Here is a 23,852-nt window from a genome sequence, read left to right as displayed (position 1 = left end):
AATCAACATTTTTTTGTTGTGTATAATGTTGATAGATATTTCATTAGGTGGTTAGGGCTGTAAACGAGTCGAGCTTGAGCGAGCTCAGACTTGGCTCGTGTTCAGCTCGTGTTCGAAATCGGCTTGTATACGTAATCGTCTCGTGAACAGTGTGTTTGTGTTCGACTCGATTTAAATATTCGTGTTCTTCTTCGGCTCGTGTTCGGCTCGAAATTGACTCGTTAAAATTAAATTAAAAAAATTAGATGTAAAGTGTTGGATTCGAACCTGGGCCAAATATATGCAAAAGAAGACATCAACCACATTACCACACTAGGTGTTATGAATATATATAAAATATATTATTATATAAATAATTATAATATTTTTTTTATTTGAACTAAAACGAGCCGAACACGAATGAACAAAGAGTTGTTCGTGTTGGCTCGTTTATAATTCAAGCCTTAAAAAATTGTTTGTGTGTTAAGTAAACGAGCCGAACACGAGTTATTCACAAACAATGAATTTTTTTTGACAGCCCTCGAGGCGGTAATAACTGATTTTTGTTAGTTTTTTTTATTTCAAAAAGTTAATGACTCAATTTTTACCTCAAGGAAACAAAAAAATTCACCTAGCGACAGTGATTTCAAGTGCTAGCAATGATCATGATAAACAAAAATCAGTGCAAGTACAGTGATTTGAGCAAGAACAAGCGGTGTGATGATGTATTTCCTACCAACTTTCCCGATGCTGTTCATAGGTAAGATGGTCTTTTTAATTTAGAAGTCTATTGAAACCACTAATTTTGTGCCTCTGCTCATATTTGTGTAGTTCAAATTTGGAAGATCTCTTAGAACTATAACAGAACAAATTTCTTCATGGTAGTAAAAAAACAAAATAGAAAGGTTTAAGTGAAGCGCATGTAAAACTCCTTTGTAGGTAAACATGAATTAAAATGTATAAAATTTGATCATAATGTTCTAACAATAGTTCTCTTTAATAGATTCGGAGTCCTACAACGAAGTAGTAAGCATCGTCAGTAATATAATCTTATTTGAGAAACAATCTAACAAACACATCACAAACATTTGCAATATAACATAAAAACAACACAAACATTATAAACAGACAAACCTGAATAAAAATATGGGGATTTTTTACGTACCAAACGAGGACTCGTCGGTGCCATGATCTTATTTGAGAAGCAGTTTAACAAATACATGACAAACATTTGCAATATAACATAATAACAACACAAACATTACAAACAAGCAAACCTGAATAAAACAAAATGTGGATTTTTACATACTCAGAAAGAACGAAGACGAAGGCATGTTATGCTGAAGGGGAAGTAGAAGGAGGGAGAAAGTCGAAGTCGAAGGCGACACTCACAAGAAAGCTTAGAAGAATCCTGAGACGGGGCGAGATGAAATCACAACCTTCGAGATCGTTACGGGATATTTATTTAGGGGGCGAGACAAAATTGATAGTCTGTTTGAGACAACTGTAGCTTATTGAATAATCTGCTGATAAGCTGATTAAAAATAATATGTTGATAAGCTAGGTGCGGTAGTTAATACAAATTTTTATTTTTTTGAAAAAGTCAGACCCCTGCCAATAAACTGTCTCCTCACCTAGATCAGGTGTGTTTTTAAAACGCGATCGCACCAAATAAGCTGCCCAAAACGGGCCTTGAGACAACTTGAAAATAGATGCATGAAGATCTCAATTTTGAGAAAATGTGATGTATGGGTAAAAAGTTAAGAAGATGTGATGTGTAGATAAAGATTAAATTCTTAGGTGCTATGGGTAAATATCCCTTATTTATTTTAAAATAATTGTCATTTAATTATTAATTTATTATTTAAAAGTTTATTTTTTAATTTGATTGATTTCAGAGTTGGTTAATTTTCCTTCGAAATTAGCTTATGTTATGCCGTAGAGAATCTGAAGGGTTTGGGTTTGTTCGGTGTCGAGCTGCTGCTATGGTTCCACCATCAATCCGACAAATGCACGGCGTGAGAAGAGTGTACCGGGCTCTTCTCTCCTCTGGTCACTCTCTATCTCCTTTTCAGTCTTCCTACCTAGCGTCGCTTGCTCGGCGATCACCGGAGCCGTTGCTGGCCACTGCCAGTTCGCCGCCGCTCCGGATCCTTGCAGCGCCGTGGGCCGCTATCCAACGCCGCGGAGCCAAAGTTTTGGGCTCTGAGGTTCGTTTTCCTTTCCTTTCTTTTTTTCTTTCATGTTTCTGGTTCCCCGGAGAGGGTTTGCCTATCTTTGTATAAAATAAATTCTAAAGGAAAATCCGTTCATGGCAGTCTTATTTTGATTTAGCAGGTTTAATTTGGTTTATGTATTGTATATTTTCAAAGATAGTGCTAAACTATTGATTTAAGGAAAATTCTTGGCAATAAAGTGAGATTAAGGGTTACTTTGGGATAGCTGCAACTTATTATTGCCAAAAACTGTGTCAGTAAGAAACTGCTGCGGGAAAACTGTGTTTGTTTCTTTTGTGCAGTTTTGTAGCAATTGTTCTGCAACTGTATTGTGCTGTTTATAATAAAATCAGTACTGCTTGCACATTTCATACATAAAAATATTTTTAATTTTTTTAATATTTTTGAGTCATTTTCAACCGATTCCACTTGTTTTTTAATTGCACGCTATCATATTCTCTTCCCATGCTTTTCTTGAATTTTGCATTCTTATTTGTTAACGTAGGTGATTTGTATGTTTCCCAATTTCACCTATTTAAGACAATGATCCCAAAATACTAATTTCACCTCTTCATCCCATATGACCGACGAATCGATTTCTTTTGACTTTATGATGACACGAAACAAGCAACATAAATTTGTGGCACATAATATAAAGTTATCTCATGAAAACATAAAGTCTCATTTAAAATTCCAAAACTCGAAAAGGTAACATGAAAGAAACATCTGAAATATATTAACAATTCACTAACATTACCACCACCAACATACACTGCCATCTTCAACCCAACACACCACCACCTCAAAACCAACACACCACCGCCACCATATCATCAACCCAACACACCACTACTACCATATCATCAACCCAACACACCACCACCACTACACCAACAACACACTGCTACAACACTATCAACATACTACCACCACCACTCCCATATACACACAACACCATCATATCACCGACACAAACACACCACCACCACACTATCGACATAACATCGCCCCCACTCCCATGTACACACACCACCACCTCCAACTCAACAAGCCATCACTCTCATCTACCACACCAACAAACCTCACCATCACACCATCAACGCATTGCCAACACAACTTCAATGCACAAACACCACCATACAACACTTTCCTAAGAATCTTTGAAGCATTCTAACACATTCTCATCACCTCCACAACATTCCAAGGCCTCCCGTGGCATTCAAAGGCCCAAGTCTAAGAGCACATAATGATATCTACACGCTCATTCTACTCATTGCAATGTTGCCCCATTTATTCCAAAAATATCGACAAAACACCACTGAACAATTTGTCATAACCTTAAGCCCAATTCGCTGCCTCCACCCCATCAATTTCCCAAAGCCGAAAACCATCCTTCTTTTTTGGTTTTGCATCAAAACATTCAATCCGAGAAAGAAGACAAACACCTAGACCAACAAAAACAAGAAATGTAGCATATATAGAGGCCATAAACCAGAAAGAGCTTTGAACTTCCTAAATTCACAATGATATGCACATTCCAAGTCCATTCATTTCAGAGGCCACAAAATCCAATTCCAGCCATTTTAGAGCCATCAAATTTGAACATTATTTATTCTAGGGGCCATAAACCGAAAAATGTAAGTCACAAATGACCTTAAAACCACAAACCGAGTAAAGCAAAGAACACAAAAAAAAAGTTTGAGGATACCAAAATCCAAAATCTCACTTTCATCTAATAGAATATTGATTTCACGGGTAGAGAAAAACCACAAATCGCACATAGAAAGCCCTACAGTCCAAATCAACCTCAAATTGCAAAGATAAATGATAGAGGGTACCATTGGAGAGCGAGGGAAGAACACTTCTTACGACACATACGAGAGATAAGAGATGACCTTAGGGTAGAGACACGAGAGAGGCAAAAGAGACGCAAAAGAGGCAACAGAGACGCAGAGAGGCAAAAAAGCTAGAGAAGCAGAGATGCGAATGAGCTAGGGTAGAGACGTGAAGGAGTTAAGGTAGAGACTCGGGGGTAGGGAGGGGAAAAATAATGTAACAAACAAGGAGCGTGTATGGTCGTGTCGTCGAAGATGCTGCCGTGCCGCCTTTTCCAAACGAACGAACTTGCTGTTTGAAACCACGCCACAATTCTTCTGTTGTGCCAAACAGACCATAACATCTCAATATTACATGATCTATCACACATACAAATAAAAGATAGACTTGAAAGATCAAGATTTAGATTTTTTTTAACATGAAAAATTTAAGTTAAAAATTACAGGGTCTGGTGAACTTGAAATAATTCTAATAGTATATGTTATAGGTTACAATAATGGCCTCTTTCGTAACTTGGGAGAGACATTGACACATCATATTAGGCATAAATTGTGTTAACTGTCCTCCATAATGTAAGTTGGAAAAGATTTTGGACTTTGGAAATTTCTTAAAGGTATTTTTTAATGAATGCTTAGTGGGTTTTTTATTTTTTCAGAAGAGGAGTTGAGAGAATTGGGAATTTTTTGTTATTTTGATGTTAATGACGTGCTATTATCATATCAAATGATTCAATCAATTTTAAGCCAAGTCGGATCGAAATTGAGTCGATTTGATCTAACTCGACCTGGAAAGAAGTTGGCTCAAAATTCGAACCGATCTAACTCTAAATATGGACCAATCATGCTCGACAACTAGATCAAACCATAAAACACATAAAAACATATGACAGTGAGAATAATGAAAGTGGTAAATGACTATAAGTTTCATCGCTGGTTGACAAACAATGAGATCTTAAGGTGTCATTGTTGGTGCTGATGGGCAAAGGTGCTAGATGACCATAGTTAAGTGCTGATGATCACGAGATACAATCAACCGACTGTGGTGAAAAACTTGTAGCCGGATGATGTATATTACCCATCACGGATGATGTATGTTGGACAACTATAGTCAGGAGAATTGGATGGTCCATAGTGTGGTGATGAAGCTTAATAAATTATAAATGGAAGACTGTTATCAAGGGATTGTAATTGGGCAACGAAAGTCGGGCAGTTGTAGCCAGGTGATAGAACCTTAAAAATCCTAGATAGGCAACTTTTTGAAGACATTGTTCATGTGAAAACAATCCGATGACAACAGAGTAGCGGAGTTAGTGTGATGATGATGGTTAGATGGTAGTAGTCTGATAGAATTAGTTGAACGACAATGATCCTATTGTGGCAACACGACAAATGTGTGACAATGGTACTCCGATATTGGCAGTGATAATCCAACGATGACAATGACGATTCGTGGCGACAACTGTGGTCCAATGAAGGTGGTGGTGACAAAGGTTTATAGTGGTGGATTGAAGGGGTTGTTTGACGATGATGATTAAAAAGTGATAATCCGTTGACCATGGTCGAATGGTGCTGGTTCGGTTTTGGTGTCCAGACATTGATGTAGCGATGGCTGTTCAGTGACGATAGTGACTATCTGACAACAACATTGATCCAACTATAGTGGCAGTGATGGAAAATTGGCGATGACTAGGTTCAACAAGGACATTGATCGAGCATTGGTAATGTTGCAATAGTGATTCAGTGGCGACGCTAATTCAACGATGGCGGTGATGATGGTTTGGTGGTGATGACAATGACACAACATCGATCTAGTAACATTGGTGGTTTGACATTGATAATGATATGATGATGACGATGGTTGGTGATGGTTGTGGCAATGGTGGATTGATGTTGGTCTTACGCAGGTAGCAACCGAGCCAAGGTGATCTGTTGGTGGTTTGATGATGATGCATAGGTGGAGCTCTAGGAAAAGTGAAATACACCATTTTATACGCTGATGATGATTGGAGTTCAGATTCTCTTGCTTCGTGAAGAGATTGAATGTCTATTTATAGATTTTGAGAGCTGTATCACCTGTAAATACCACTAATTTACATATTGCTCCATCAAACGCTAAGAGTAATTCTCTTGATCATACGATATTTTTGAGTATTTAATCGCCTCAATGATATTAGATTTGAACGATTTTAGGCTTGTTAAATTTTTCTTATCGAGATGCTTGATGTGACCATAGACATGTAAGATTTGGAGATCCTTTAGTTCTGCAATTAATGTTCCAAGGCTATCTATTATGCTTGAATGCTTGGTCTGGTGTCATTTGTTCACTTCTGATGTTATCTGTATGTTTTATCAAGATGTTTAGTTTGATTGTAAATTTATTAAAATTTGATTGTACAATCCCAAGGAAGTATAGATTTGTGCCTGATTAAGGAGATTTCTTATTGATGTATCAATCATTTTTTGTTTTAATCGTATTATTTTGATCATGGTATGGTGTACTTTAGAAACTTGTATTGACTAAATGTTAAATATAATGACACTATATTATTGTCGTCAAAGTAAGTTTTAAATTTTGTTGAAGTCTTACTTGAAGGGTACTTTTTTTTCTACAAGTTTATCATAAAACATATGATACAACATGTACACATTCTTGATTTTCAGTTAACATGTGTGTTTTATCTTACTGTCTGTAAGATATTTAAAACATATTGTTTCCGTTCATCACTTGCCTTTTTTTTAACTGAGACATTTTTTCAATCTATTTTAATACAACCCTGTTCCTTGTTTATCCATTAACGTAATTTGTCATTCAGTATATCCACTCTCAGCTTGACTTGTTGCAGGTGAGAACTGGGCATGTGATTCAGAGAAAAGGTTTTCATCTAATTCAAAGTCTTATACTAGCTCAAGAGTTTTATTTTGTTGACTTACTAACAAGGCTATCTTAACTCTTCATTGGGGGCTTATATAGGGCGCGCGTATCAGGTACTTTTATGCTCAATTCATTTTGATATTTTAATTTTGAGAGTGTTATGTACTTATCTTTCCCTCAATATTTTATTCCGTTTTGCTTGCCAGATGTATCATATATGATTCTCTTTTAATTTTTATAATTTCATAGGTTCTAAAAGCACAGCACACCCAACATGGAAGAGGAGGAGCTACCATTCAGGTAAATGACAAATAATTTACTTGATATGATTTTTGAAGTTCTAGATAAAAAAAAGCTGAACAATCTCCGTACTTCAAATTTGGTTAGCTGATTGTTAAATTATAAGCATACTTTAGAAGTAATAAGAGGCGCTTTTTGTGATATATATTTTCTTCATTCTTTTGGGATAATCGAAAGCTCAGGTATCTTTCACATCCAATCATTTTTATTCATTTCAATGTTCTTATAAGTGCACTGACACATGGACGCTAGACTCAAAGTGGTTAAACCTATTACGCCACCCAAAAAAAAATTGAAAGAGCAAATTTGCACATTTTTTGTGGACTGCTATGACTTTTTTACTTCTAAAGCATATGAAGTAAGTTACCTTATGGTATTCAATGGAAGTTCCTTTGGGTAGTTCATTGCTTAGTTCCTAAATTATAAGCTGCCTTTTTATCTTCATTTTGTTCAGTGATGGTGAAGCAATGTAAAAGAAAGGAGGATAGAGGTTTATTTTAAGGAAGGGAGATAAAGAAGGCTGTTGTCTCTCATAGCTTTCTCTTGATCTTGGAGAAATGAATAAGCCTTGCAAAATCATAACATTGTGTTATGTCGGTCCAAGAGGGACAGGCCAGGACCCAAATGACCCAGCCAAGCCGGTCGACTGCCTGGGAAGAGTCGAGCCTCGAGTGGGACCCATCAAGCCAATAATCACGTATGTGAGTTCAACCCCAGGCCACCGGTGCAAGAATCACACTCCAGGTCCTTACAATTTGTGATGGGGAGCGGACAAATGGTGAGGAGCTGGAGGAAGAAGCAGTAGAGGGAGAGAAGCACTTACACTTGGATATAGTGGAGACATCTCTCAACTCAGTGATGAGATTTACTCCAAATCACACCATGAAGGAGAGAGGACAAATCGAGGAGCATCCGATAATGATGTTGGTGGACAGTGGGGCCACTCCTAACTTTATCTCAAATCGGGAGATACAAGAGCTTTTTGGGTCATGATAGGGACATGGAAGATGGAGAAAAGTGAGGGAATTTGCAGAGGATTGGTGTTGACACTACATGGCTTACAGTTAATGGGGGACTTTCTTCCCTTGGACTTGGAAAATGCTGATGTTGTTCTGGGAATGAAGTGGCTACAAATAATCGGAGTGATGAAAGTGGATTGGAAATCTCTGATTATATAGATTAGGGTGCAGGGGAGAAATGTTGTGTTGAGAGGGGATGTTGGCTTATGCTGAACTGTGGTCTCACTCAAAACCATGCTCAAGATGATACGAGGAGTAGTGTTGGGCTATTTGGTGGAGTTGCTGAGTATAGAGGAGATCCGAGATCCTAAGTTAGTCGAGTTCTCCAAGTTTGTTTAGTAGCATCTGCAGCAATTTTTCAATATCTTTCGGTAGCATAGCAGCTTATCGCCACCGAGGGACCTCGAGCATGACATTACATTGACGGAAGGTGTTTCTCCTATCAATGTTAGACTATACCGACATCCTCAAATTTAGAAGGATGAGATAGAGAGGTTGATTCGGGAGATGCTCAAAGCAGGTATTATCAGACCAAATTTGAGCCCCTTTTCCAATCCAATATTATTGGTGAAGAAAAATGATAGTAGCTATAGATTTTGTGTGGACTATAGGACTTTGAACAAAGAAATTGTACCGGACAAGTTTCTTATTCTGGTAATTGGACTATTAGATGACCTTTATGGAGCAATCATACTCTCGAAGATCGATTTGAAGTCGGGATGCCATTAGATTAGGACAAATTTAGCTGATGCGCTCAAAACAAGGTTCAGGACTCATGAAGGACATTATGAGTTTTTGGTGATACCATTTGACATGACCACACTCTAGCCACATTTCAGTCTCTCGTGAACAGGTTTTTTCAGCCTTATCTTAGGAAGTTTGTCTTAATGTTCTTGATTTACAATCACACGGAGGCAGAGCATATGAGACACTTGAGAAAAGTTTTGGAGATGTTGAGAGGGCACCAATTATATGCCAACTTAAAGAATTGTTCATTTGAATAGTATAGGTGGAGTGCCTTGGGCATGCGGTAACTAGGGCAGGGGTAGTAGCTGACCAATTCAAGTTTGAGGCTTTGTTGGACTGGCCTTTGTTGAGGTGTCTGAAGGAGTTGAGATGGTTCTTAAGTCTCACGAGGTATTGCTGAAAATTCGTGAGAGGGTATGGTGTGATTGCATGGATGCTGTCTAAGCAACTGAAGAAAGACAATTTCAAGTCGGGAGAAGCAGTGACACATGTCTTCAAATAGGTAATGAGAGCTATGATCAACATTCCGATATCAACACTCCTAGACTTCAATAGGCCATTTGTGGTAGAGACAGATGCTTCGGTGCTGGATTAGGGGCAGTACAAATGTAGGACCAGTGGCCTATTGCTTATTTCAACCAAGTGGTCACTGCTAGGGTGAGGCTTAAGCCGTATACTTGCGGGAATTGATGACCATTATCTTGGCCATTCAGAAGTGACACTTATATCTGTTGGAGCGACACTTTATAGTTAGGACAGATCAGAAGAGCTTGAATTATCTTTTGGGGCAGAGGATGGTAAATCAAGAGCATCATACGTGGCTATCCAAGTTACTTGAATATGGTTTTGAGATCTAGTATCGTTCATGACTGGAGAATAAGGTTGCAGATGCACTATTGAGGAAGGTGAAGAAGCCCCAACTAACAGTTTTATTATTACCTCTGGTCTTAGATTGAGAAGTCTTAAGATAGGAGTGTGAGTCGAATGAAGTGCTGAAGAAGATCGGGGCGGGCAGAGTTGCTACAGGATCCAAACATTCATTCAAGATGTGCATTGTGGGGACAACAACTACTCTACCAGAGACAATTTGTGTTATTGATGGCATCAGGGTACTCCCTGAACTGCTATAGGAGTTTACAATAGCGCCATTAAAAGGCACTCAGGGTACAAAAGACATACAATTGACTGCCAATAGAGCTATATTGGGAGGGGATGCACAAAGATGTAGAGGATATGATAGCGAGATGTGATGTGTGACAACGATACAAATATTTGACTATGACATCAAGTGGGTTATTACAACCCCTAGCTTTACCGGAGAAGTTATGGGAAGAAGTGACGATGTATTTCATAAAATGGTTGCCACAATCACATGAATTTATTGTGATATTAGTGATAATGGATCGCCTGAGCAAGTATGCACACATCATTCCATTACGACCCCCTTATATTGCTGTCTCAGTCGCCACTGTGTTCATACGTATAGTGGTTTGTTTGCATAGAGTTCCAAAATCCATTGTATCAGACAAGGACAAGGTGTTACTCAGCCATTTCTAGAAGGAGCTATTATGATTACATGGGACAGTCTTGATGAGGAGTACAACATATAATCTCTATACAGATGGTCGGTCGAAGGTGGTCAATGGGAGTGTGTAGACGTACTTGCGTTGTTATGTATCAAATACGCCAAAGCTTTGAGCAAAATTAATTGCTTAGGCCGAGTATTGGTTCAACACTCCATGCCATTGCAACACAAACCACTCTTTTTAGGATTTTTGTATGGGTGGTATCTACCTTACTTATACACTATGAGTATGGCGCTACATCAATACACGGTGTAGAGCAGTACTTGGAGGAGAGGGACATGATATTGATAGAGCTCAAGGTATATATATTGAGGGCTCAATAAATCAAGAAGAGGAAGGCTGATGGACAAAAGAGGGAGGCACAGTTTGAGCCCAAAGACAATTTATTTGAAGCTGAAACTTTATCGACATAAGACACTGTCCAGGAGAAGGAGCGAGAAACTTTCCCAACGATATTTTTTTTTGATCTTATGAGATTGTGACACGCATTGAGGCAGTGACATATCGTTTGAGGTTACCTCCATCGTCATTATTACATCCAATATTTCATGTATCATAGTTGAGGCGTGCTATCGGAGATCACACACTCTCATTTTCACTATCGCTGACACTAATAGAGGACATAAAGGTGCTTTTGGAATCTTTGGATGTAGAAGGGGTGCGTCTAGGAGTGACCGGGGCAAATGAGATGCTGATTAAGTGGGAAGTTCTGCCAGATTATGAAGTAACGTGAGAACCTTATGAAGTGATCCAGAAGTAGTTTTCATCATTCTACCTCAAATACAAGGTACTTCTTTGTAAGGGGAGTATCTTTATGCGGCCTAGGAGGGACTGGTTGCTATCTTGGTATAGGAGGGATTGACTGGGACCCAACCAACTTAGTTAAGCTGACCAGCTGCTTGGGAAGAGTCCAACACCCAAGTTAGGCCTGTAAAGCCAATAATCACGTACGCAATGAGAGAAATTAATAGGAGATTTGGGGAAAATGTTTGAATGTGTTTTGGGGATGTTTTAATAGGGTTAATCACCTAGGGTTTGTTGATTTACCTCTCGAATTGTAGATCATTCTTGTATCTTATTTGTTTGCTTTGGTATTAATCAAATTAGGCCCGATTTGGGTTTTCCGACCTAATATTTGCAATTTGTTTGTTGATTGTGGCTCAGGTTCATATCACATTGCTAGGCAAATCTAAGTGCGGCAGGAAGACCTCTTAAGTCATTCATTAACCATAAAAAAATAATTCTAAGAAGTTCTTCAATAGAAAGTTCTTTAAAATACAAATAAAGGAATGCCTCTCATAAGCAAATAGATGAAGAAAAAAAGGCAAATAAATGAAAAGACCGAAGTAAAGTACTCTCAACTCCTAGAAGACAAAGAAATCAACATATAAGTCATAGAAGATCAAATAATTCAATTAGTTCATAATTCTGTATAAGGAAATGGCTGAAGTTGCGATGATGAACAAAAATTCTGAAGTTGTGGATGATTGCAATGATTTCCACTTGGCTTTTAAGCACTCTACTCTTGTAAGTGTATGTGGCATACTCCTAAACTCTCAAAAGTATTCAACATGTGGGATGTATTTGGGCCTTGGCTGCTCATTTGTTGCTGTAATTAACTTGATAAACTTCTCGAGAGTCCTACTAGATGTGAAATTTTAGAGCGCATAATACAATTCAGAACAAGTCCTGTAAATTTTCAATAGTTATGCTTGTGTTTGTTTTATATTCTAACTACTAGTCCATAAATACGAAGTTGATGTATTGATGGTGGACCTCAAGCTTATACTGTTAGACTAACAATGATCTTATGATTAACTATGAAAATTTTGAATGTTTATCAATGCCCGTGCAAGTAGATAATGTTATTTTTAAGATGATGTAGAATAATGATTTGAGGATGTTAACTTTCACATGAAAGCCAAAAAATTTCTAATGGCAAACTTTTATAGGACATTAGAGGTTCAAATGCCTACTAGATTGAGCATCTCTTTTCCACAGTAAGTGTCGATCAATGCCACATTTATAGAAACAATTTAGTGGGGAGACTATAATTTTTAGGTGATAATTATTTTTCATAATCATACTCATATGGGAGCTGAATTTTATCCTTTGACTTTTAATGAATGGTCTTTTAATTATGCTGATATTGATTTATTGGAATTTATCATGTTATATAATAAGTTTTCTATAATAGAAGGCGCCATAATTCCATCTTTAAATACCTGTCAATAAAAGGGACACTATTGTGAAATAGTAGTTAATGGGAAATGCATGAATTGGGGGTAGTCTTATTATTTTTTATCCGCTTCTCTTATTTACATGTTTCTCATTTTCATCGTTTGGTTTTCATGCTTTGGCATATGCATTTGTTTGTATTATTTTCTTAAATTTCTTATGTGATAGGTGGAACTACGAGATATTGATTCTGGTAGCAAAGTAACAGAAAGATTCCGCACTGATGAGGTCTTCGAGGGTAAGAGTTTGTAGATCTGGATGTTATCTTTTATTCATTGAATTTTAAGTGTGCTCTAGAACTCTTTAACAATTTTCCTCAGCTATTGCCTGCAACGTTTTTCTTAAAAAAGATGATGTAGATTTATACGAAAATTGCCACATTTCTGGTCATTTTATCAGAACAACTTTTACCATATTTTGCTTCCTTCTGCAGCATTCAAATACCATTTTTTTATTTATGCACATACTAGTGTATGCTAAACTTGAACAAAAGTCAAATACTTTGACCATTCTTAAAATTCCAAATGTATTTTGGTTATTTAATTTTTAATCATTATGAATTGTTTATTTATATTTCTACGTAGAAAATCAGTCATAATTATGTCTCTGACTAAAAACCTATTACTTGTGGTTTGTGCAATTGAACTCCATTGTTTAGAATATTGTTTCTTTCATTTGGTAGTCAAACTTGTCGAAGTTTCAAACTATGACATGAAAAATCATGTGGAGAATATAATAAGTCGTTATGAAATTCAAATAGAATCTTCTTCCAATAATTTAACCTGGATATGTGGACCAAAAGTGTCGATAAAATTATTTATATTTTGATTTTTTTAAGTATCTTTCAAAGCAGGATTACTCTTTTTCTTTGACTTATATTTCATGTTTAGGTAATTTGCCAAATTTTGGCAATTATGGTGCCCTGTTAAATTTGCCAATAGAGTAAGTGAAAATCCCAGAAGTTTTCACTGGCATTGGCACGTTATGTTGCATGTCGTCTACATTGTAACTACTTAGGATGGTGGCTAAATTTGGCTAGTTTAAAAAAGGCCGGTAGAGGGAAAATTAATATAACAAGCTAATTCCTTTCGAAGGATGTTAGTGAATTTTTCTTTGAAGCCCATGCCTCAAATGTTGCTTTCAAAATTTCGGAAAGGCAATTGTCTACCATTACTTGGACGTAGCCTTTAATATTACTTCCACCATCTTTTGTACGAGCATTTGTCGGAATATTTGCCCTTAATTTTTTTAGAGAGAATTAGGTGAAGGAGTGCTCTCTTTTTTATTAAAAGATTCTTATCCAAGAGAAAGTGCTTGTTCATAGTTCTTTGAGGATATTTCCATGTATATACTTCTAATCTGGCTATAGAGAGAACTGGCTTGGAAAAAGCTGAAAAGGTTAAAAAAGAGTAGGCGGTGAATCGAGCAATAATGACATTGTTTTTTTCACTTTGGGAACCTAATTAGCTATATCTAAATGTATATAAAGTATGTGGAAAAGCCAGCCACACTAAATGATCAGCATGCAATTGTTGAGGCCCTTTTCTATGAAGTTAAAGGAGATCTACCTATATTTTAGCAGAAATCAATAAAGAAATATAGAAGATCCTTTTGTTTTTTATGACAAAGCACGTAGAAACAATTGATGCCTATCCTTTAATGATTGGAAAAGATATATATATATATATATTTTTTTCTATTGAAGCAATCCTTAAATTTTGTAAGGCACTGAACTATCACTTTTGTCTTTTTAGGGGATAGGTTACATGTGTTTTCATTTTCACTCAAGGCAATGGGATTTCTTTTACAAAGTTATTATTTTTTTATTTTTTATTTTATTTTTTGAAGTTCCTAAATAAGGAGCTTACTTCAACTGACTTTAACTAGCATGTCCCTATCAATATTTAGTCTATCTTCATCATTTAATCATTCTGCGTGATGGTGCGTGATTATGTCTAGTAACCATGGCTAGTGTATCCTTATGAAGTGTGTAGCCTACTAGCTTATAGTTACGCAACTTATCCCCCAAAAAACTTTTATCTGAATAGGATGAATTTTTTTTAGCAATGAACTTTCCCTAGACATTGTATTCTTTAAGATATCTGTCTCCTACGTCTTGTTCTTGCTGGTCATTTTTAATGGAAATCATGGAATCATGTTGGTTGATTGGAGTCTTTTTCTAGATAGCTTGATCTTTGAGTTTGACAGAATTTCACATATTCATTAGACTAAAATCCAAACAACTTGAAGAATTAATTGTCAAAATTAGCAAGTGAGAAACAAATGAATGGTCCTCCATTAAAAAAAAATCTATTATTAGGTTTACCTTGGAATTTATTCGCAAAAGAAAAAGTATTGGGGTTTTTCTATTTAAAACAAGCTTTGGTTTTAGAAAACTATTTTAATTGCGTATATTAACCTTTAGATCAAGTTGAAATTGAGCCAAATCCTAAATTGGATGGCTTGATATTACACTAAAAGCAAAATGGTGGCTCTTTAAAACTAGATTTGAGGTTGGCATAAGGATTTGTTCTTAAATGGTAGAAGAATCTATGAAGGGAGTGAGGTGGCCCACTTTTGTGCAGGATATAATGGGGTTTAGCACCATATACTTTTGATGTGCATCATCAATAATGTATATGATTTCGATTCAATACTAGCTTCAGGTAATCAATGTGAAAGCTTGAGTTATGTGCTTGATATGCTAGATACTTGGATGTGAAGGAGATTGAAAGGGAGACAAAAGGCACTGATTCAGAGTAATAATTTAAAATTAAATTAAGTGCATTAAAAATGAGATTAACTTCAGAACTTTTTGAGATTTTCATCATGTAAGTATTAATCTCACTACGTTTTATGGCATTATATGATCCCATTTTTTGATAGTTAAATTATTAAAAAGTCCTATAAGATAATGTAATAGTGTTTGACAAATTTGATCACCATTTTTGAGTTCCTATCTTTAATTCACATCTTGAGTAGTTTTATTATTCTAAGCATTAAAATTAAATTTATCAGAGATACTTTTGAGAAAATAACTAATAGATGTAATTTGATATGATGCATGCAATGGTTGTGCTAAAATATTAATATGCTTTCTAATGATGAATTATATTTAATAATTAAGAGGAGGAGATGATGAAAACTTAAAAATGATGTTAATTAATTGATAGCTGAGTTAACTTAAACCATGATGACGAAAGTCAAATTTATTAAGCAAATAACCAAGAATATAATCAAGACTCGAAATAATAAAGAACACAAGACAATAGGAGAAGACTAGCACAATCCGACTACGGCCTGAGGAGGGTATCCATGCATATCGATAGTGTGGGAAGTGTGGTCGGTGATTATGAACGGAGGGAGCAGTGAGTGCGGGTGGCTGCTGGTCGGTGTAGGGTAGCAACGGGTGCGGGTGGCTGCGGGAAGGTGCCAATAGCAGGGTGGCTGTGGTCCCGAGTGCAGCAGGTGCAGGTGGCTACCGAAAGTGGTTGGAGGAGAGTGGCAGGTGTCCTACAGGAAGGTGCAAGGAGGGGATGACATTCTGTGGGAGGAAGCAGAAGAGACTCGAAGGCTTGCTGAAGGGGGCCCCAGGAAGGTGACAACTGGAGAGTGACTAACGACCGTTGAAAGGATCGGCAGTCGATAGGCTGCAGGGAGATGCTTGGAGGGAGTTGCGGTCAGCTGAAAGGGAGCGATGACCTGTTGTGATGCGAGAAGAGTTGGCTGTGTGCAGTGAAATGTCCGTAAAGATTGGCGGTCTGCCGGCGGTACGAGGAAGGAGCCCGTGACACTATGGAGTCGTAAACGGTGATCTGCGACAACCTGAAATCGTAAAAAGGGGATTCTACGATAGTATGAGCGCATGTGTTGGAGTTGCGACAATTCTGGAATGCAGGCAGGGGATCTGCGATGGTATGGACACACTGGATGGAGCAGGTGAATGCAGGAGAATCGAAGAACAATGAATATAGTCACCACCTCGAACGTGTACAGCCAGAACATCTTCTCATCATCGGATACAACCCTCAAAAGGGAAAGAATGCTGGCGGCGGACTCTGAATTCAAAAAACAATTTAACAACCTCTAACCTAAACAAGCATAACCTATAAATAATAGAGACTAGTAAGTAAAATAGGTAATGATCGACATAAGAAAGGAAATATAAAAGGAAGGCATGGAATATGCAAGAAATAGAAAATGACAATAATGGAAAAGGAAGGGGAATAAGAGGGAAAACATAAAAGGAAAGGGGATATCTGGGTGGTAGGTTCCGCTTCTTATGGGGCCGACCAGTCCAAGTTTAGACCGGGCAGGGGTTGGTTCCCTGTATTAATTTTCTGGGTTTAGGGGAGCTTCGACCTCATTCATTAAAGTTTCTGAGTCCTTGAAGTACAATTTTAAGTTTGCGACATTGAATATGACTTAAACATTGTAGTCCCCTGACAGGTCAATCTCTTATGCGTTGTCATTCAGCTTCTGAAGTATTCTAAAAGGGCCATCTGCTCGGGGCTTTGGCTTCTCGAATGCTCTTACTGGGAACCTTTCCTGCTTTAGTTGAATTCAAACAAGGCCTCCCCGAAAAGTCACCTTCTTCCTAGACTTATTTGCTAGTGCCTGATATTTGCGGTTCAACTTGGCGATCTCCTTGCCAACTTTCTTGTGGAGATTTTGATTCTTGTGAACCCGCTCTATAGCATCTTCGCTGATCTTTGATGTCAGCAATGAGTATTATTAGCTCAATTTTTGTAAACGAATTGCGTTCATTTACAATCTCAAACGATATACGTCCCGTTGTTTTACTCATGGATTTGTTGTAGGCGAACTCGGCTTTAGTCGGGTTGAGATCCCACAGCTTGATACTCTATCCCACGAAACTACTCAGGAGGTTTTCTAGGCTTCTGTTCACTACCTCTGTCGGGCCGTCCATTTGTGGATGAGTTACTGAATTGATTGGAGCTTGGTACCTAGCTTCTCCCACGAAGTCCTCCAGAGTGGTTTAGAAATTTGACGTTTCCATTGGAGATAATTGTCCTGGGATTCCTGTTCAACATGACGATCTCCCGAAAGTATAAATGGGCAATATGAAACACATCCAGTGTCCCGTGACAAGAAATAAAATGTGCGATCTTCGAGAAGCGGTCCACTACAACCATCATAGAGTCCCTGTTCCTTTGCGTCCTCGGGAGACCCACCACGAAGTTTATACTAGCATCCACCCACGACTCCTCTAGTACTGGTAATGAAGTGTACAACCCTACGTTTCACTCTCTCGTCTTAGCAAGACTAATCTTACACTGCCCGACTTATCACTCCACATCTCTCATCAATCAGGAACAAAAGAAATGCTCCCGTACTATGGCTAGAGTCCTATCCTTGGCAAAATGACAAACTAATCCTCAATTGTGGCACTCCTGAACAATGGCCTCTCAGCTTGCATTTGAGAATGCACAACTAATTCTAGTTGAATAAGTAGTCATCTGCTTGGTATTATTGCCGAGTCAGTTTCTCCTGACATTGTTCATAGATTTCCTTGAAGTCCTCATCTTCGTGGTACAAATCCTTTATGACTTCAAATCCCACGACTCGTGTCTGTATTGTTGTGATCAACAAGTGTCGACGACTTAGTGCGTCTAAAACATGGTTCTGGCTTCCCACATTGTGCTTAAGTACGAATTGAAATGACGCTAAAGGTGGCATGTCGTCCCTTCAATTTGTTTTGGCTTTTGAGAAACTTTAAGGCCTTGTGATTCGTAAACATCATGAACTCGCTCGATATAATGAATCAAGTGCTCTCACACTCGTACAATGACATAAAATTTTTTGTCATATATTGAGTTTTTTCTCTTAGATTCATACAACGTTTCACTGAAATAGGCAATGAGATGAACCCCCCACCCCCCCTCCCCCCCGGGGGCTCAACACTGCCCCTATCCCCATGCCATATGCATACTCCATCTCGAAGGGCTGGTTGGAGTCTTGTAAGGGTAACACGATGCCTGAGTCACTTTCTCCTTCAAGGTGTCTATGCTATTACAAGCTGCCGCTGTCCATGCGAACTTCTTTCCTTTTAGAAGCTTTGTTAGAGGAGCAGTGATAGTGCTGAAGTTCCTGATGAATCTTTGGTAGAATGATGCTAGCACCAGAAGCCGCCCCAGCTAGGTGAATGATTGTTGTGCAGTTCGGCTTATAATGACCCCAATTTTCGTAGAGTCCATCTGAATGGCTGCATTTTCCACTACAAGCCCCAAAAGCATACCCTGTTTGTCATGAAATGACATTCATTTGGATGGGCATAAAGTTGCTCCTCTTGCAATATCTCAAACACTACTCTCAGGTGTTGTAAGTGCTCCTCCTCAAATTTGTTGTACACCAAAATGTCGTCAAAGTAGATTACTACATATTTTGCAATATGGGGTCGAAATACCTGGTTTATCAACCTTATAAAAGTGTTGGGCACGTTTGACAAGCCAAAGGGTATCACTGCCCACTCATATAACCCATCTCTATGTTTTGAAAGCGGTCTTCCACTCGACTCCTAGCCTCATCCATATCTGGTGGTATCCACCGTGTAAATGAATCTTGAAAAAAATGGTGGCTCCGTGCAACTGGGTCCAAAAAATCATAAATGGTATGGGGAATCGGTAGTTGCTGATAATTTTGTTGATTACTCGGCTGTCGAGGCACATTCTCCATGTCCCTCCTTTCCTTGGTACCATTAAGGTGGGGACATACATGGGATAGTACTCTCTCTAACTAACTCTGTCTCGATGAGATCGTGCACCTGTCTCTGTAACTCTTCGTACCTTGCCGGTCTTAGCCTGTAGGCGGGCCAATTTGACAATACTGATTTTGGTATGAGATCTATAATATGTTGAACGTCCCTCGATGGCAGCAATCTCTCGGGAAGACCGTCTGTCAACACATCCTGGATGTCACATAGTAGTGGTCGGAGCGGCGCTGGTCTTATATTCTCCATCTCCCTCCCCTCGAGTAGGACTAAGGCTAGTGCTACTGGCCCATCTCGAGCTGATTGCAGGAAAATGACTCTCGAGACTAACTCTTCCTCTGTGTCACATGCTCCTATTGTATCCTTAACAAGTAACAATACGATGCGCTTCCCCTCCTTAAAAGTACAGTTATTCTTGAAATCGTCGTGGTGAGCCTTGTGGTTGAACTACTAAGGCTTCTCCAATAAAATATGACATGCGTCTATTAGAACCACGTTTCACCATATCTACTCCTATATCTGTTCGCCAATTGAGAACTCAACTAGGCACCGCTGATCCAATCGTATCTCATTTCCCCTTTTGAGTCAAGTGATGGAATAGGACTGAGGATGTTTCTGTATGGCTAATCCAAACTTTTTCATCATCAGTATGGATACTACGTTTTCACAACTCCCACTATTGTCAGACTGCAAACCTTGTCTTTTACCTTCCACTTGGTGAAGAAGATGTAGTGTCCTAGCCATGATTGATCTCTTTCAGGTTTTGTCTGCAACACTCTCAATATAACTAGCATTTATCCTGTCACCCTGGAGTTGAAGCTTTTCCTGGGGACCTTCCTTGGGCTATTCGTCCTCTATCTCCTTGATATGCCCGGGTCTGTGAATGAGACGCCCGACTCGTGGGACAGCTGGAGGCTATGTGACCGTAACCGTGACACCAAAATTACTTATTAGCAGGCGCTGTTCCAGAAGAACTATCCTTTTCTTGCTTCTTCCCACTAGGCTCAGTCTTGTCACTACTTGATACTGTCTTTCCTGCTCCTTCTGGAGTAGGATTGTTCGTAGTTGTAGTTACAGGTGATGATTTGAATGAGGATTGTCGCTTGAATGAGGTCTGTGGCTTGGTTTGCTTATGCTGCCTTTTGAATCTTTAAAGCTAATGTCTGGACATCCTCAAGTGACTAGTAGGGCTGCAGTTATACCACGTTGCTAATAGCGGGCTTCAAGCCTCCCAGATATCGGGCAATCGTTTGCTCCTCTGGCTCGACCGGTTCACATTTAATCTTCAATTGATCGAACTACACCGTGAATTCCTCTATTGAAAGATCTTGTTGCTACAAGTGGTGGAGCCTCATGTCCTGACGGTGGTAAGGTGGTCGGTATTTTCTCTACAATTCCTTCCTCATCATCTCCCATTTCAAGTTTTTATCACGACCTTCTCTCTTCCTCTGCCTCTGTAAGTTCTCCCACCACAAGGAGGTGCTCTTTTCTCAATTTAATGGCGACCAACTTTATCCGTGTATCGGTTGACACGCCTTTATATTTGAAGATTCGTTCCTCTGATTCTAGCCAATCGACAAAGTCATCCGGATTCATGCCTCCATCAAACTCTGGCATATCCACTTTATTGCCAAAGTTCTTGTGCCCCCTATATGCAGACTCCTCTCTCGTTCTCCTCTAGTATTGAAATATAAAGTTACGCGGTCGGTATTCCTTGTCGTTGATGTTTTCTCTGTGGAACGAGTTCATATCTTTATCCCTGTCGCTCCTTCGACTCTCTCGATCACAGTCGAGGGTATTCTTCCCTTGGGTTTCCTCATCCATCTCTGCTAATCACTGTTGTAGACGATGAATCTCCCGTTGCATTTTATCCCAGGTGTGGTCTGCTGGGTATCTCATAGGGGGCATGGTTGAAACTTTGGTATCTGTGGAAGAAAAGGGAATAGAGCAAATGAAAGAACAAAAAGATGGGAAGAAAAAGATAAAAAAAAGAAAGAGAGGAAGGAAAAATATGAAAGGAGAGAGAATAAAAATGGCGGACTCTAGGGAACCCTAGGGGCGGCGGTCAGTCTAGCAGGTCTTGACCGAGCTGGGGTCGATTCAGCCGACCCCCCATCTCAGCCTCGCGTCATATATATATATATATATATATATCTATCTATTAATAATAATAATAATAATAATAATAATAATAATAATAATAATAATAATAATAATAATAATAATAATAATAATAATAATAATAATATATCATACAAATGAAAAACCTGCTCAAATAACATAAATATTGTGATTAATTATGTATCTTTGGATCTAACCATTTAAATGTAATTTTAAACTTGAAGAAATTTTAAGACAATAATCTTTAAAAAGTTTCTTAAAATATTGATGTCATTTAATTTTCTATAGATATTTCTTTTTTATAAATTATAAATCAAGAAACCTAGAAAAAAATATAAAATCAATTTTATTTTAATTTTTAGTGAAAAATTTGCTAGATATTTCATAGCTAGAAGTCATTTTGGAACATGGAAATGCTTCCATTTATCATAATCATAATGAAATGGCTTCCATTTACCATATCGCTAGCCTTTATATTTATAATTGCAAAGCTTTCCTCAATTTATAGTTACAAAAATAGTGGAAATATAAGTCTATAATTTTGTCTTGAAATTGAGAGAACCGATAAAAGTGCCACAATTGTAAAAGCTCCTGTTAAAGATACACCAAAATCACGGTCCATTAGAATATGATAATGATCAAACCCAACACTAGCAATTTGTAATAATTGCATTCAAAAAAATCACATCCCACAAAAGCCCAAAAACAGCTTAAACCTCACTGGGCTAAAAACGGGGAACCCAAAATATGGTGACAAGGGAAATCATAATGAGCTATAGTTTTGGAGAGATTGGGAGGTCTGCTTGACCCTTATTTTGCTTAAATCATTTTATCATCCACCTTAAATCTTAATAATTACTTTCTAATAATCTATTCAATTTCTCTTGGTGCCATTCAAAACTTGGGATTTACATTTTGGGACAAGTTTTCAATCATCGTTCGAGTGAAAGCAGGTAAGCATCTACATTTTGAGTATTTTATGCATAATCAATTCCACTTGAACAATTGTTCTTACCTTAAATTGAGAAACAAGAGGAATTGAATAGAATGATGATTTAACCAAAATACTCAATACTCAAATAGAATGATGATTTAACCATATCATGGATTTTCATCCTTCAAATTTTGATTGTCATCATCATTGGGTGTGAAGCTTCTTATCTTGTGATCAAGTATCTCACACAAAAGCTTTATTAGCTAAATAGCAACTTAGAAATTTGACTTATCAAATATAGAATCAAACTTGATAGTTGTGTCAAAGCTTGTATTTGGTCTAGTTACTTTGTATCATCCCAGCTCCTAGCACAGCAGCCCGAGGTTTGAATTTAAATATGCTATTAAAATACTGTTCCCCTACTCCCTAGTATACATTTACCAGTCAATGCATACATTAGTGCAACTTAGCCTTAATAAGTCCATGTCTCAACAATATTCACACTGGTTTACAGACTAACCACAATTAATTCTAATTATGAATCAAATTCCTCCTGGAATAATCATAACCTCATTGTTACAACATTTTAACAACCAAACACCAATAATAGCTCACTCATTAAGTGAGAGGCGTGATATTGAGGTGGATGATTAGTCAACATAATTTTTCCATCCTTTCCTTGACCATTCATTGCCTTTTTTGTCCGGGACTATCTTCTATTCCGAAACTCATATGCCATCTTCTAAAAAATTGTTTAAGAAAGAAGCGCTTAAACTTAAGGCTTACCAAGTTTCATTTTAATTGCTTAGCATCTAAATTTTTAAGATTTATTCTAGGAATATTTATTTATGTTTGGCTCTTTCACTCAATAGCTCTATTTGTTTTAGGCATGTATGAGTAAAAAAGTTATGTTTCAGCGTCTCTTTCTTGCTTAGAATTGTTACGAGCCTTTTGAAATTACATATGAACTTTAGTGGGGCTTTTTTTGGGGACAATTTATCTTTGGCAATTCAATCTCAATGGTCATCTCGAAAGCAATCAATAAAAAGAAGGGTGATCTACATACATATCATATAATTCTTATGTATTTACATATCTAATATTTAAACTTTGATATTTATTTATAAAATATCTTTATCTTTAAATGCAATAAAAAATATTACTAGTATTTGCCTTTTTAAAGTGAATGCATTTCCTTACCCATATGTTTTAATGTGATTGGATACTAAAGTCTTATATAACTAAATATCAAATTTTAAATGACATATATATATA

The 23,852-nt window shown here is 37.6% G+C and overlaps 1 protein-coding gene across 7 annotated transcripts in view; it reads left to right on the top strand.

The window, feature by feature from the left end:
* The first annotated feature begins 1,897 nt into the window (after nt 1–1,897).
* The window catches only part of LOC110028854 (elongation factor P), a 58,344-nt gene continuing 36,389 nt past the window's right edge, over nt 1,898–23,852 (top strand). For all 7 annotated transcript variants that reach the window (XR_002294467.1, XM_020730876.1, XM_020730875.1 and 4 more), the window contains exons 1-5: nt 1,898–2,189; nt 6,874–6,904; nt 7,002–7,015; nt 7,152–7,202; nt 12,961–13,030. Coding sequence is in view for 6 of the 7 variants with exons in the window: in XM_020730876.1 (XP_020586535.1) it covers nt 1,908–2,189; nt 6,874–6,904; nt 7,002–7,015; nt 7,152–7,202; nt 12,961–13,030 (448 nt within the window). In the remaining variant the exon portion in view is untranslated. The remainder of the gene's footprint in view (nt 2,190–6,873; nt 6,905–7,001; nt 7,016–7,151; nt 7,203–12,960; nt 13,031–23,852) is intronic.

Source organism: Phalaenopsis equestris, unplaced genomic scaffold (genome assembly GCF_001263595.1).
Source record: "Phalaenopsis equestris unplaced genomic scaffold, ASM126359v1 Scaffold000533, whole genome shotgun sequence".
Classification (NCBI taxonomy): domain Eukaryota; kingdom Viridiplantae; phylum Streptophyta; class Magnoliopsida; order Asparagales; family Orchidaceae; genus Phalaenopsis; species Phalaenopsis equestris.
Note: the sequence above shows the minus strand (reverse complement) of the source record. Positions and strands in the feature narration are given on the sequence as shown.